Source organism: Poromitra crassiceps, assembly GCF_964638095.1.
Source record: "Poromitra crassiceps genome assembly, chromosome: 20".
In the NCBI taxonomy this organism is placed as follows: Eukaryota; Metazoa; Chordata; class Actinopteri; order Beryciformes; family Melamphaidae; genus Poromitra; species Poromitra crassiceps.
Genome location: NC_139637.1, coordinates 2,188,654 through 2,204,037, shown reverse-complemented (window position 1 = coordinate 2,204,037; position 15,384 = coordinate 2,188,654). Strand labels below are relative to the sequence as shown.

The window sequence follows — 15,384 nt, the reverse complement described above, 5'->3', positions numbered from 1 at the left end:
GATTTGCATCCCTGTTTTTAAGTTAAAACAGACCCAAAATGTGGTGGGGATGCAATTCTCGGCGGGGGTGCAAAGCTCGACATGACGGCCCACAGCGCCGGTCGGCTTGCTGGCAAGGTGAGTAGGCCCACACGGAGGCGCAGTGATGGTCACCATCCTGTCGCCTGCTTCAGTCCACATCATCACCACTGATGTGCTGGCCTGATCATGTTGTCATGTGGACGAATATTTGTCTCATATTGACAAACATAATACAACGCATCGGACTCAGTTTGCAAGGATTCTGTGCGTGACGTTTTTTTTTCCTCCGGATGACTGATTAAGAAACGAACGAAAAACGAATAGGAAAAAAGCTGACTGCGCAAACCATGGATGTATTTAGGTGCAAACAAACTCCACTGTGTAATGTAGCCTCTGCTCAGCTAGCCTTTGCCTCATGCCTGCTTTGTTTGATAACTTCCAGACTCCAGTCTCGGACCTGCAGAAGTTCAGGAAGATGTTCCCCCCACCACGACCGATCAGACCGACTGTGAGTAGCCTAGCTGGCCCTATATGACTCAGAGATATTTACATATTCCAATGAAAACATTAGCAGAGGTTAGCTAAACTATGTCTCTGTCACAGGCTAGCACAGCAACACATTGTACATCATGTAGTGGTTCTCAACCTTGCTAGGCTATTTTGTTATCTCTCTATCTAAATAGAGATAGTTTTATGCAAATCTGAGAATAAAAATAGTATTTGTGTAATATTAGCTACTTTCATGTATTTTATTTTGAGTGATTTGGATTTATTTAATCTAAATTAACTTATATGTATGGCCTCTCTGTGTATAGGCTACTATGGATGTCAGTGGAAAGGGTTTATTGTGAGGATGGTAGCTGACATGTAAAAAGTAGAAATGGAGTGGAGTTGTTTGTCATTGTCTATCCTGCTGTTTTTCCTCATCAGAGACAGGCTGTGTCTGCGGTCCCCTCCGGCTCCATCAGCTCCTCTGGGCCCCGACAGGCCATGAAGAGACAGGGGAATGAGTCAGCTGACCAACCTGAAGCTGTGGAGAAGAAATCTCGCAGAAGCCAGGTAGAGAACACACACAGAGACACTGCAGGAAATAGGCCACGCCCATCGCTGGGGAAAGCTCTCCGTACACCAGCGTCATTTTCCTTGAATTGAACATGGATAAATGCTGTTGTGTGAGCCAGTTCCTCTATAAAACAGATGAGTTGTGTTCATGTGTGATGAGTTTCAGGATATTTTGCTCTGTATTGACTGCCAGTAGGCTACAAGTTGCAAAAGTCATGTGAAATCTCACTGAATTGTTATCTAACATATGAGAGTTAATTTAGCATCAATCCATACAATCAGTCAGTCACACTAGTGTGTGTGTGTGTGTGTGTGTGTGTGTGTGTGTGTGTGTGTGTGTGTGTGTGTGTGTGTGTGGGTGTGTGTGTGTGTGTGTGTGTGTGTGTGTGTGTGTCTCATATACTGTAATATGGTATGTGTAGAGAACAGCTGCCACATCCTCACAGTCTTTATAAACAGCCTGACTGAGTGACAATCACTTGAACTGTGTTCCTTCAGCAGCCTGGAGGACAGGAGACCTCTGATGTCTCCATGATGGAGGTGGAGGAGGACATCTGCCAGGCATTCTCTGAGACGCTGGAGATGATGGATGTCGACGAGTTCGACGGCGACTTTCCAGAGCTCTGCTCGGAATATGTGAAGGCTATATATGCCTATCTGTACCCCCTTGAGGTAATACATGCTCTTTATTTGCGCTTACTATGCTTTTGATTGATTCATTAATATAATAATAATTAAAATGATATAATAAAAAATCGAATACTACGCTGGTTAGTTTATTTTGATATAATATAATACCACCCTGATTAGTTTGTTTTGAGCTGGTATGCTCGAGTGTGTATTTTATATGACTTATATGGTGTTCCGTCTCCACAGGCCCAGCAGCCAGTGCGATGCGACTACCTGCAGGGAAAACTGATCACGGGAGACATGCGTGATGGTCTCGTGGACTGGATGGTGAGGATTCACTCCCGGTTCACACTGACACCATTCACACTGACTCAAGAGACGCTCTACCTCTCCGTCGCCATCGTGGACCGTTTCCTCCAGGTACAAACTTGTTTTAAATGTTTTCTCGTTCATCTTCTGTGAACTAGCAGCTAGCTAACACTCTTCTTCTTATATGTGCCGCAGGTCCAGGAGGTGCCTCGTCACCAGCTGGACCTTGTCGGGGTCACTGCCTTGTGGCTGGCGTCAAAGTACGAGGAGAATTGGACTGCAGGCTGCACAGAATTCGCCGACGCCAAGACCACAGGGCAGACGTTCCTCAAGGCAGATATGCTCAACATGGAGCAGCTGATCCTGAGGAGGCTCAATTTTGAGCTGGGACGCCCCACGCCAATGGACTTCCTCGGGAGGGCCGTGAAAGTTGCAAGTGTGAGTATATATATACAGTATATGCCAACTGCCATAAATCTATATTTTGTCTACTGTCTTCATGCAGTTGATGTCATCAAGGCTATGAAAGTGACTGTCTTCTGTCTGTCTGTCTAGTCCTATTTAGAGACCGAGCAGCTGGCCCAGTACTTCATGGAGGTGACACTGAGCAACTACGACATGGTGCAGTACCGTCCCTCAGAGGTTGGTGCTGCTGCCCTCTGTCTTGCCCAGCTCCTGCTGGATGGTCTGTCCTGGGTGAGTTGACTGAAGTCTAAAGGCCTCTGGCCTACAGATGGATTCAAAGGTTAACTATAGCAAGTCAACATGGGTTCATCAGGCAAATGACAGTACTCTGATCTCTCTCTCTCTTGTGTTTGCAGTCTTCTCTCCAACAACGCCAGTCCAGGTACAGCGAGGCCCAGCTCAGGCCCATCATGCAGCTCATTGCAAAAAATGTCGTGCGGCTGAACGAAGGCACCGCCAAGTACCCGGTGAGTTGGTTTGCCTACAGTGAAGTGTGAATAAGATGAAATGTTGTTTTGAGCAGGACCTACTAACACCTTGTGTTTCCCTCCAGACTGTCAGGATCAAATACAGCTGCACAAAGCTGTCCGTCAGCATCCATCCTGAACTCCGGTCCGAAACACTCAAGAACATGGCTGCTACTCAAGAACTGTTTGGGGACGGCAGTGACCGCACAGGTAAGAGAGCAGTTGACACAGCTGAGTGAGTGAGTGAGTGAGCGAGCGCACAGTGCACACAGTGGATTGTGAAATTTGCTCGTTTGTTAGCAATTCAAACTCCTGTGAGAAAGCAGATGCTGTTAATGTTTTGGCTCGTGCTGACTCTCTCCTCTCCTCTCCTCTCCTCTCCTCTCCTCTCCTCTCCTCTCCTCTCCTCTCCTCTCCTCTCCCCTCCCCTCCTCTCCTCTCCTCTCCTCTCCTCTCCTCTGCTCTGCTCTTCCCCTCTCCTCTCCTCTCCTCTCCTCTCCTCCCCACCCTTCCCCTCCCCTCTCCTCTCCTCCTCTCCTCTCCAGGAGTGTCAGGTTTACACAGCGTACGCCCCACCCGCCCGGACATCGCACAGTTCAAACAAGGGGTGAAGACTGTGGCGGGCAAGATGGCCGTTGTTCAATCAAGGGCTGAAGACCGTGGCGTGCAAGATGGCCGTTCTCACCAAAGGTGTCACGAATACAATCCAGGTGAGAGAGGGGCGGAATCTGTGTCATCCTCAAGCTTAAAGTATAATAATATTAATGCTTTAACAACAACCCCAATGTTCAAACTAACTTGGATAACAAACTAATTCCGTTTTAACATGGGGCTTGTTTGCACCTGACAGCCATGAACATAATATTTAAGGGTCCTGATCACCCTATGGGGTTTATTTCATGATAATGACCGGCTCCCTGTACATTATACCGCTTATTACACGGCTACGTACTAAAGAAAGCTACGGTAACACTTTTTGCCACCGGGTGTCGCGAATGAGCTAAATTTACCGGACTTCTTTCTGCAGATTGATATGACTGGACTTGGTCCTCCAGTCTTTCAGAACGGCGTGCATAGCAACGGTCTGTTATACCTAGCAGCGGTAGACCGTAGAATGCTGTGATTGACCAATCAGAAAAGAGTATTCAACAAAGCCATGTAATAAAATATATTATAAAACGGCTCTCTCAAATCAAGCAATCTGATTGGTTCACAGCCATTGTATAAATCCAGTAACCCACTGTTTGTTGATTTGTTTGTATTGTTGAACTTGAATGATTTGTGTCTTGTAAGCCCAGACAGGCTGGGCACCTTGAATATGGTGCATGACACAGAAATAAAAATTTATCTATCTATCTACCCACTCCAATAACCCATGGCCATGGGTTATTGAGTTGCCATGGCAACTCTCTTACTAAAAGGCTTTGGTTACCTCAAATGACAATGTAGAAAAAACAAATGGCGGAGACAGCTGTCAGATCCTTGTGAATCGATCTTCGCTTATAACTTTACTAATACTTCGCAGAAAATTATGTTTTGTACAAGAATAGACGCGGGCTAATGTCTTCTTTGCAAAAAAAGGCTGTTAACCCCGCATTTAACCCCGCATTTAACCCCGTAACGTTAGTTGGTGTCGGGCTTTGCAGAAAAGCTCTCAGCTTCTCAGCAAGCGCTGAGAATGCAGCGCTGAGAATGCAGCGCTGCGCTCGAGCTGCGTGTCAGGCTTTCCAGAAAGCTCTCAGCTTCTCAGCAAGCGCCAGGATTGGCCAATGTCAACTTCAGTCTCCAGAACGATCCAATCAAATCACCCGCACGTTCTTGCGGTCCCGCCTTACAGTAGTGTTTCAACTGACTCTATCAGAATGACATGCCAGTCGGACTTATAGTATTATTATTATTATTATATTATCATACTTGGAAACCGTTTTATAAAAGCAATATAGCACTCGAGCAGCGTGTGTTGTGGCATATATCCCGCTGCTCAGCAGTTATCCCACTCTGCCTGCGGCCTCGTGGGATAACAGCTGAGCAGCGGGATATATTTGCCACAACACACTGGCTCTCATGCTATATTGCTTAACTAACCCCCATGTTAAAACTAAGTAGAATATTGCTTTAAAGAGGAAGTGATACAGCATCTGGCATTACTGTATGAACCTCTACACGCAAATAATGTCTGTTTTCTCTTTGTCCAGGATCACTACCCCGCGACCCCCGGAGACGAGGTTTAACCAGTGCCAGGCCTCTGAGAGTAATGGTAAGACGGGCCGACCTCCACTAACTTCGGTCCCTGCCCCCCCCAGCTCCACAGCCACAGTCCTCGTCACCTCCCCACCCCAAACTGACTCATCACTAACCCCGCCCCCCAGCAGCACCATCAGAGTCCAGCCCAAGCAGCACCTTCCCCCAAGCTCCCCGGAGAGCCAGGACCCGGCAGCCGAATATCTGCAGCACAACAGCACGGCCCTGCTCTTCCTCTTCCTCCTGTTCTTCCTCCTCTTCCTGGCCGCGCTGGCCTACAACTGCTACATGCAGTACCTCCCGGCACCCTGCCTGCGGCTGCGGGCCGCTCTCCTGGGCACTCACAAGAAGAACCCCGTTCGGCCCCGAGTACCGGGCCTGCGAGGCGGGCCTAATGGAGCTGTTGTGACAGAGAAACTGGACCTGACGGAGCGGCACCCCGACCCAGAATGGCAGCCAAGTCGCCCCAAACTCAGCTCCGGGCGCTGAGACAGACCCTTCCCGAGCTCGCGCCCGACGCCCCCGCACTTCCTGCCTGAAGACTCCTCCTCCGCCCCCGAGCCCGCCTCTGTTGTTGCCTCAGACTGGGACAGCGAATGGCACGTTTCACCTAATGTGAGGAGCCCGCGGGCGACCAGGCGGGCGACGAGTCGCCCTCCAAAAAGAAAAAGGAGTTCTGCACTCCTTCCTCCATAAAGAAGAACGAGGAAAAGACAGACTAGATCGGGCCAATAACGAATGGGTCCTCACGGCTGGCTTCTGCCTCTTTTCACTTTGCTGTTTGTCTGCGACCATTGCACCGTTTGAGCAAAGTCACACTTCTTACACACATTTCTGCTTTTCCTTGTTTTGATATCATTCGTCTCTGCTCATTAATTAACCTGTTGTTCTTTGTTAGCGTGTGCCAATTTTGTATATAGTTTAAAAAGGCTCAACTGCTTGAAGGTTTTTAATGAATCGTTGCTTTTAGTTGTGAGCGAGTGATGCATTCTGTCTCCTCCGGTCCATCGGAGTGGCTTTCTTCTACGCATGTCTACTAATTAAGGTTCCCTCACACACCTGATGTGAGCTTGTGGGCTTTTATTGCTCTTGTTTATTTTTATTTTATTTTTAAGAATATTACTCAAACTGATGTAACCACTAGAATGTATTGCGATTGTATCGAAAACATGTCCAAGTGTCTTTTAAAAACAAGGAATGCAAAAACAGTAGCTTGTATCCTCTCATTTAACCGGTGGTCAATTTTGACAGTGAAAGCTATAACTTGCATAGTTATGCAGTGTAAGTACACATTAGCACAGGCGAGTAGAACCACAGTAGGGCAATCTTCAGTGGATGGAAAATACTGTTTAAGTCCATATTCATGTGTCCAAAATCCATTCTTTGTTGCAATTATTATTATAATTGGAACTCACGCTGTTTTAGTGCTTTGAGCTTTATGAGATTATTTGAACCTTTCACACAGTGGAATCATAACAAGTAGCACTCTGACTGGTGCTTCAACACCAGGCCCAACATCACTAGGTGCGTGTTGGTACTTCCACAAGTGATACTCTATGGAAAGTCTGCTAGTGGATTCAGGTGTTGAGGACAGTTGGTAGCCTCTGATATCTTGCTCAGTGAAGGAATGTATAAAAGAAAAGATTCTCCATTTTAATTTTCTTTGGCGTTTGCTCCCTAGTTTCTCTCTCCATCTCAGTGAAAGGCAGAAAGCCGTGACAAATGTCTTATCTTTGATAATTGGCTTTGTTTGCGGATAATGAAATATAGTTTTATTCAGCTTTTTCTCACGGTGTCGATGGAGCCATTGTTACTGTCTGTGAGAGAGCACTGTGAACCACCGCCTTTTAAAAAACCACATGGGAACTGCATCTAGATGTCATGGCGTATCATTTTGCATCATATTGAGTAGGTACAGTTGTTACAAAACATGTGAATGATATGATCACTACTATGATGCTGCATGTCAGAGCCCCTCAGCCTGGACTCTCCTGTGTAAAACTCCACTTGAAAACAAATCCACTTCTCAATGAGTATCTGTTGCTTTCCGGTTTGCGTTCGAGACACTGTGGACATTGGGGACGCAATTCTGTTTTGAATGGCATTGATGTGTGATCAATGATGTGCTTGCAAATATAGCAACAGTTCACACAGTGACCTGAACGGGCGCCACTGCCTGAGACAGCGAATGGCACGTTTCACCTAATGTGAGATGCCTGACAAACCCCCGGCCTCTGTTAACGCCACAACAAGTGGCTTATTTTACAATAGGTGAAGGACTGCATGGCGTTAAAATGCATAGAGCTTGTTCCGTCGACTTAACGGCCTCTTTCAATTTTGTTATATTGTATATTGTATATATTGTGTATTGTATAAAGTCATGGTTTTCATTTGAGTCTGATTATTTCTTTGTTCCCATTTAAATGTGTCATTATACTGTACCATCTACAGACTTAATACCACCACCTCTTTTTCTCTCATGGTCTTTTTCAACCATGAATAAAAAAACACTACCTTGGAAACCATTTGTGTCTGAATTGTGTCTGATTGTAGCTCACTCAGGTAGATGGTGTGTTTACAGTTACAGACCATGTTGAATATAGGCTGCTTGGAGGTGGGATTGTGAATTTGTGGAACAATGCCGCCCCCATCTGGCGGAGTCAGGCTACTCGGCTCCGCCACTTGAAAGAAATTGAACTCTTCCGATCTCCTAAATGGGCGTGGTTCTCGGCTTGTGATTGGCTGTCTGTCAATATTATCAAACTTCATTGGCTGACCAGTCTACTAAGGGGGCGTGAAAGTGGCACAGATACAGGAAGTGACTGGAAGTTAGGGTGTCTCTATCTATAGTTGCAGCTTGTTCTGCACAACACGTGTCGTTCTCTACGAAAGAATTGATTCATTTCTCTTTAAGAAGCCACCAAAAACATGCAAATGGACGGTGGGTTTAATCTTCAAAGACAGCTCTGTAATATCGCTCTAAAATACAAGTGCCTAACGCTACATAACAGAGACAGTTAATGTTCGCTCGTATGCTGCCTGAACCTCCAGCAATTTAGCTAGCGTTAATGTTGCCTTTCTTTTCTGCAAAATAACATACAATAACATAGCCTACTACTGTATCATTCAATAGCCTTTTTAAACCAACATGATCTGCTTTTCAGTTCGGCATGCATCCAATCTACGAAGCAGCTGTAATTGTAATACAATTACAATTCCCCACGATCTTCTTCGACCAAAATACACCACTTTAATACATCCATGGTGGTACGTCAGTGAGCAGTGTAATTTAGCGTTAGCTAAATTAAAAAGTATTTTTTTATGGGTGCTTTTTCGATTTAAGTATGCCGAATCGAGGGGTGGCTCTTAAGGAATCAGAAAAGATCCTCGGTCAGATAATGTATAGCTTTGTCGAAGCAAGGCGACATTACATTACTAGACTTTTGGCTTGACGCCTCTGGACAAGTTGGAACTTGTAGCCTATAAAAGAATGGAGAGAGTATCAGCCATCAGGTCAAGTCTACAGAAACTGGGGGTTTAATTGTAAAATGCATATTATCTGTCCATTGTTGGTGATACACGAAGACATTTCTAATTTAAATGTTTTGTATTGTCTTGGAGTAGGATAATGTGGGCAATGTAATAATTAATGTTTTATCCATGTGTTTTCCCACAGATGGACTTGTTCGAGCCAAATTCCCTCCTGACCTGGAGAAGATGCTTGGTGTTGAGGTGAGCAGACAGATTATTTATCAGTTACTTCTGAGAGATAATGCCGCCCATCAGTAAGTAATAGTAGTAGCTACTTTGTCCACGTGGGGAAATTAGTTTTCGGTAGAAAAATAATTGTTGTTGACATCAAAATAGGCACAGCACAAACAATCACAGATCTGATCAAAAAATCAAAACATGGTGCACTATAGCAGCAGCTGGTGGTTACAACAGTATATCAAGTAAATAAGAGTAGTTCACTGTTAGTAGTAAAGTAGTAAGAGTAGTGCAGAGTTAAACTAATGTGGAAAACATGCTACAGCGTCAAAGCCCTCGCCATACGTGCCGAGGGCTGTGCTGCGTCTGGTGAGCCAGACTCATTGAAAAAGTATTCCATTAGAATGCATATGAATATCGATGAAAATCTATATGGATTTTTCCCACAGTAAATTTCAAACCAAATAACCTGTGTGAACTTCATAATCGTCTCCCTCTCATCTCCAGTCTCAAACGAACTCTCAAGCGGACACTTTCGTCCAGGCTTTCCTGAGGAACAGCATCCAGTCCAAGTCACAGCAGGATCTGAAGGAGCTTCTGGCTCACAAAGCCGTGATCCTGGAGTACGCCCGGCCCAAGAAGAAGAAAGAGAAGAGCAACAGCAAGAAAGCCAAAGGGCTCAACGCCAGACAGAAGAGAGAACTGAAGGTTTTCCACATCAAGCCCGAACACCAGAGGTTGGTTGGTAATCAAAAAATCTGAATTGTCACAGTAGCTGCATCCTAATAATTTCTTACCGTTAAAATGCTACACTAGCCGTAAGCTAACTGTTGTATGTTCTCAACTCTAGATATGAACTTTTCCTGCCACTACATAACCTATGGAGACAATACATTATTGACCTGTGCAATGGATTGAAACCATCCTGGTGAGTATCGGTTTGGAGCTCAGTGGTGTTATCGCCCATTAGAGACCACTTCAAATGTCTTTTTATCTCTGCTTGGTTACCAGTCATGTTACATCTCTAATAAACCTCTCTATCTTTTGTAGCAGTCCACACTTTGTTCAGCAGAAGCTTTTGAAGGCAGACTTCCATGGTGCCATTATCACAGGTAGGAGTTCACTTTTGCTTTCTGTGATGAAATCCCACTCTGTGATGGCCCACCGCAGAGCGAAGCTGATTACCGCTTCGCCGCATGCAAACGAGCAGAGGTGGAGATAATTAATTAGAATTGCAACGGCGCTAATACAAGGCCAAGCAATGCACACAATATAGCCCATTAGCGGCAACTGCGCATGCGCTGTGTACAGCGCCTCATGGCAAACAAGGAAGTAACTTCAGTTACTCTTGGTTAGTTTGGTTAATCTTTGTTAGATCTCGGTGTGTAGATTTACTTTGAAAATGGCCCGTTTCCAGTAACTTTGGGTTATTATTTTATCGCGTGGTGAGTACACGAGGCACAACATGTACATGTGGGTGTTTCTGGCGCTGTTGCAATCTGTACCATTCACTACCATAGACACTGCATGAAATAGGCCACGGCCATCACGGGGGAAAGCTCTCCATTCACTGCCATACACCAGCATCATTTTCCTTGAATTAAACATAGCTAAAAGCTGTTGTGTGGTGGGCTGTGCAGACAACAAATGTAAAAAATCGCCAATTCAAGTTTTTTTTGTACTCCCGAGCAAAACAAGGAAGCTGTTGAGAATTGGCGAGAAGAAAAATGTGGGTTTAGCTGTCAAGGAAGTAAGTTGGAGTGTTCATCTTCCAGATATATGATCTTTGTGTGCAACACGTGACATAGGGGAACGCACTTATCTGGTTAAATAAAGGTAAAAAAAAAAGGGAGAACGCCAGGATTGGGGGGGGAATTTTGTTTCCCCCCATTTTGGGTGTGGTTTCTGAATGATGACGCGCTCCGCAGTGTCTCTATTGTAGCACTAGCAAAGTGGCAGCGAATCTCCCAAAATGTTGGCGTATCCCTTTAAGGCTAATATCAAAATTCAATCGATCATTGTTATGTCAAAATATTTCAATACTTCAGTGTTTCCCCCAGAACATTATTCTTAATCTTATCAGGGTGGAAAAGCCGCTGAAACATTTAGATCATCATGGAACACTAATTAAGGATGAATTTACACGCACAAAAAACGTTAAACAATAACAGAATAGACTTACAAGTGTCTAAGCCAAGTGTTGCTATGTTAACAATTGGTTGTCGACCATGACTTGGATGTATTTCTGTAAGCACTTCCTATCTTTGTCACTTTACTAGCATCTTGTCTTGTTTTCCACAGTGGTTCGGTCCAGATGCCCGTCATATGTTGGAACTACAGGGATTCTGGTTCAAGAGTTCAAACACGTCTTCAAGATCATCACCGAAGAGGACAGACTGAAAGGTTTGGCCAGCTGAATGTCTCTCACTCACTCAACACTAGGGATGTTCGATATTGGCTTTTTTACCGATATCCGATATCCGATAATGTCCAACTCTTAATTTCCGATACCGATATCAACCGATATCAACCGATACCGATATAAGCGGGCTTTTTTTCCACCAAAATTTCACGTAACAAGTTACATAATGTAGCTTAATGTAGCTGAAGAGTTTAATATATAATATGCATGTTGTGTTAAAGTTGTAAGTGTTAGAGAAGCGAGCTTGTGACCAGAAGGTCGTCGGTTCAATCCCCGGGACCGGCAGGATAAATCTGGGTGGGGAAAGTGAAAAGGCAGCGCTTGCCCCTCCCTCATTACCACCACTGAGGTGCCCTTGAGCAAGGCCCTTAACCCCAACCGCTCCAGTGGAGCTGCTCAGTGGCCAACAGATCAGACTGTGGTTGTACTGGTCAGCTTCCAGGTATGAATGTGTGTGTGAATGTGAACAGGGCACTCCTGAAAAAGAGAGCATTGCTCTCAGTGAGACTCCCCTTGTATTTAAAAAAAAAAAAAAAAAATCGGCGTGAAAACCGATACCGATATTTTCCGATATCGATTTTTTTATGCTAATATCGGCCGATAATATCGGTAGGCCGATAATATCGGACATCCCTACTCAACACCTGTTTTATTTAGAGAGCTTCACGCTATCTCCCTCAGTTCCCTCAGTATCTCCCACGCTATCCCCCCCCCCCCCCGCATTCTTGTTGTCTTTTCAGAGCAGGTTTCAACCCAGCGATCAGACTTGTGATGAAAAACCTTGCGCTCTCGGACGTCTCTTAAGATGTTTTGTCCCTTTCTTTTGCGACAGTGATCCCCAAGAGGAACAGCGTGTTTGCGGTGGAAATCAACGGCTTCGTCTCCCACATCTACGGAAACAAGTTCCAACAGCGCGCCAGCGAGCGCTCCGTCAAGAAGTTTAAACTCAAAGGGACCATTGACTTGTGATGGGGGTCGCACTGCGACGTGGCTCAGGAAGGGACATGAAGTCATCTGCAACTTTCATCCAAATCCAGTAGGATTTTGCAGCAGCATGGACAGTGGCTTGTAATTGACAGAAAATCAAATTTTCCCAGTCGTCGAGGAGTAGTTAAAGTAGAGAGAGGCCTGAAACTCCAGTGGGCGGGGAGTTTCTGCTCCGAGAGAGTATGTGCTGGAACGTGCGATTTGAACGGCAGAAATCTCAGCCACCGGTAATTCCTGAGTCATTCCAGATCAACAAGGAAGAGAGTGGCAGAGGAATCGAAGCTGCTAAAGACATGGGGGGGGATTTCACAGAGCACGATTAGTGAGTTATCCAGCCAGCTTGAAGTTGTTTTGGTTTCACAGTTCAAATCAGTATCGTTGGCTTATACGGTTTCACAGTTCAAATCAGTATCATTGGCTTAGGGCCTGTGTCCACCTAGCGTCTTTTCCTCAGGTCCAGCGTCTTTTTTCAGTTGTTTCCAATGGGGGGAGAGCGTATGCGAGCGCACACGGACGTCTATAGAAAGTGCGCTGCACCCAGCGTCTATTTTCAGAGCGCTCCGGCGTTTTTGTGCGCCGGCTCCCAGTGCTCCCAGCTGAGAATAATTTAACTTTTCAGAAAGACGCTGGTGTCGGGTGCTCCTTTTCTGGCAACTAATCATATGGAGAAACTATCGCAACAGAGACAGAAAGGCTCAATTGTGGGAGCAGATTGGCTAGACACTTAATATTTCTGGTGAGTGTTGTGCTTACTGCTTTTAATAGCGTAGCCTACCTGTGTTGTTAGCTTGCTAGCTGTCAGCTATCAAGCTCCTACCGCACTGAGCTAACGTTGCTTCCTTGTATATTGTGCGCTCGGATCAGCGCTCCCCAGCGCACTCCCAGCGTTTAACGTCGGAAAAAGATGCTAGGTGGACACAGGCCCTTATACGGTTTCACAGTTCAAATCAGTATCATTGGCTTATACGGTTTCACAGTTCAAATCAGTATCATTGGCTTATACGGTTTCACAGTTCAAATCAGTATCATTGGCTTATACGGTTTCACAGTTCAAATCAGTATCGTTGGCTTATACAGTTTCACAGTTCAAATCAGTATCGTTTGCTTATACGGTTTCACAGTTCAAATCAGTATCGTTGGCTTATACGGTTTCACAGTTCAAATCAGTATCGTTGGCTTATACCGTTTAACAGTTCAAATCAGTATCGTTGGCTTATACAGGAGCAGCAGGTCATGCTGATTGGTCCATAAAGATGTCGATTCAGAGGTTTACCACCAGGAGAAGATTTCTATTCAATTAAAGTTGGCAATGCAACAGTAGATGGAAGCTTTATACTACGAGAGGGAGGGGGAGTTACTCATTCACTTTAGTTACATTATTTATATCCCATTGTTTTCTCCACCAAAAGTAAATGGACATTGGCTTTGTTGGATAAAAATGTCATCTCCCTGAGAACAAGGTTTGAAATTGTTTCAGCTCTTTGATTTGTAAAAATGTGTTTTTATATAGGCAAAGCAATGGTTTATTTTATTATGTATAATGTCCAGTAGAGGGCAGAGCAGCCATTTACTTTGTGTGTGGGGGGGAGGGGCTGTATTCACAAATTTGCACGCCTCCAATCAGGTCCACACAGCTGCCAGAGTTTGGAAGTTTGTGGAGGTGAATGGCTGAGGATCAGATCGCTGTGGATAACTGCTGTGTCTGTCAATATTGATCATGTAAATGAAGCTTATTTGTGTGATTAAATTGAAGTTGTTGCCATCAGTTGATTCCTGTTATTCTGTTTCTCTGTTGTGCTTTGTGAAGCACTTCATTGCACTGATTAGTTATTGTAGTTTTGTAGGAGGAGACTTGGAGCATCCTTCATGCATCTTGTCAGCTCTTTTTTGGTTTCCGGGTCAACAAGGAGACAAGGCTGTGAGGACAGAGGAAAGGATACATTTTCACCAAATAGGATACACCCATCTGAACCTTCAACAATGAGGACAGTAGCTATAAGCCGTACAGAGTAGACGTACGCACAGTCAACATAAAGTCTTACATTATCATACATGATCTAAAACAAATATAATAAAATGATGTGTAACAACACAGGCGAGGCCTGTGCGCGAACCCAGGTCTCCAACTTACAAGCCCAACACGTTAACCATCAGCCATTAGCTAAGGCTCACGTGTTGGCTTTTATCCTTACAGACCCAGGATCGCTACAAATGTAATCGCTGCATGGAATCATGAAATTGAATTATAGCGAGGTAATTGCATGCACGTTCCAGTAGAAACCTTCGTTAGAAGTATATATATTACTAAATGATTAGTGAGCGGTGACTAAGGTTGGGGGAGATGGACAACTTACCCGGGGGGTTTCATGTGGACACCTTTGGTGGGGTCCTATGCGTAATATCCCTCACAAGCACATAAGCACCTTTTGTGGCTGGTAGCACCAAGTTAACAATGCCAAACGTCTGATGTATGTATTTTATTTTCCTGTGTCTGAGCCTGTTTGTCTTGTTCGTTTATTGTTCTATAAAAAAAAATGAAAATATAATATATATATTACTTCCAAGAGATTATTTTCATTCAAGTCAATAGCTGAGGGGTTAAGACAGAGGACTCTGAAGCAGGCCTGCTGGGATTGAACCCTGCTTGGGGATATCTTTTTTCTCTCTGAACATAACCCTTGTGGGAGTGGCATATTTCAACATTGTGGGGAAGATCTGTAACCTGACGCTGCCAGATGGACGGTATAGCTCCACATAGGTTTCAATGTGAGTTCACGTGACGGGCGGTTTACCAGGCTAGAAGATCTGGACGTGCAGGGAACCCATAACTGACCGTACCTGAATGCAACGTGGGTGTCCTCTGGGTAAGAGACATAGAACAGAGAGAGAGAGAGGTGTGAAAAAGTGTTGGCATTGCCGGAGTTAATGGGGGGCTAGGGGGTGCGGGTGCCCTCAGTAGTAAAAAAAATAAAAAAAAAAAAAAAAAATTGCTCACCATTTTAAATCTCCATCTGACTGTCTGGCTGAATATGATCATATCCACTTTGCCAAGCATCATTCACAGGTATCTCT

At 44.8% G+C, this 15,384-nt stretch overlaps 1 protein-coding gene across 1 annotated transcript; it reads left to right on the top strand.

The window, feature by feature from the left end:
• The first annotated feature begins 8,070 nt into the window (after window positions 1-8,070).
• LOC310794635 (ribonuclease P protein subunit p29-like) lies at window positions 8,071-14,077 on the top strand. Its single transcript, XM_083656625.1, has 7 exons — window positions 8,071-8,136; window positions 8,872-8,927; window positions 9,411-9,640; window positions 9,754-9,831; window positions 9,954-10,015; window positions 11,205-11,306; window positions 12,158-14,077. The coding sequence occupies exons 1-7, from the start codon at window positions 8,124-8,126 to the stop codon at window positions 12,292-12,294; spliced, it is 678 nt and encodes a 225-aa protein (XP_083512751.1). The 5' UTR covers window positions 8,071-8,123; the 3' UTR covers window positions 12,295-14,077.
• The last annotated feature ends 1,307 nt before the right edge of the window (window positions 14,078-15,384 follow it).

Coding starts and splice junctions, on each gene's coding strand:
- LOC310794635 (XM_083656625.1), top strand. Junction 9,832..9,953: donor AATGGATTGAAACCATCCTG/GTGAGTATCGGT, acceptor TATCTTTTGTAG/CAGTCCACACTTTGTTCAGC. Junction 10,016..11,204: donor CCATGGTGCCATTATCACAG/GTAGGAGTTCAC, acceptor TGTTTTCCACAG/TGGTTCGGTCCAGATGCCCG.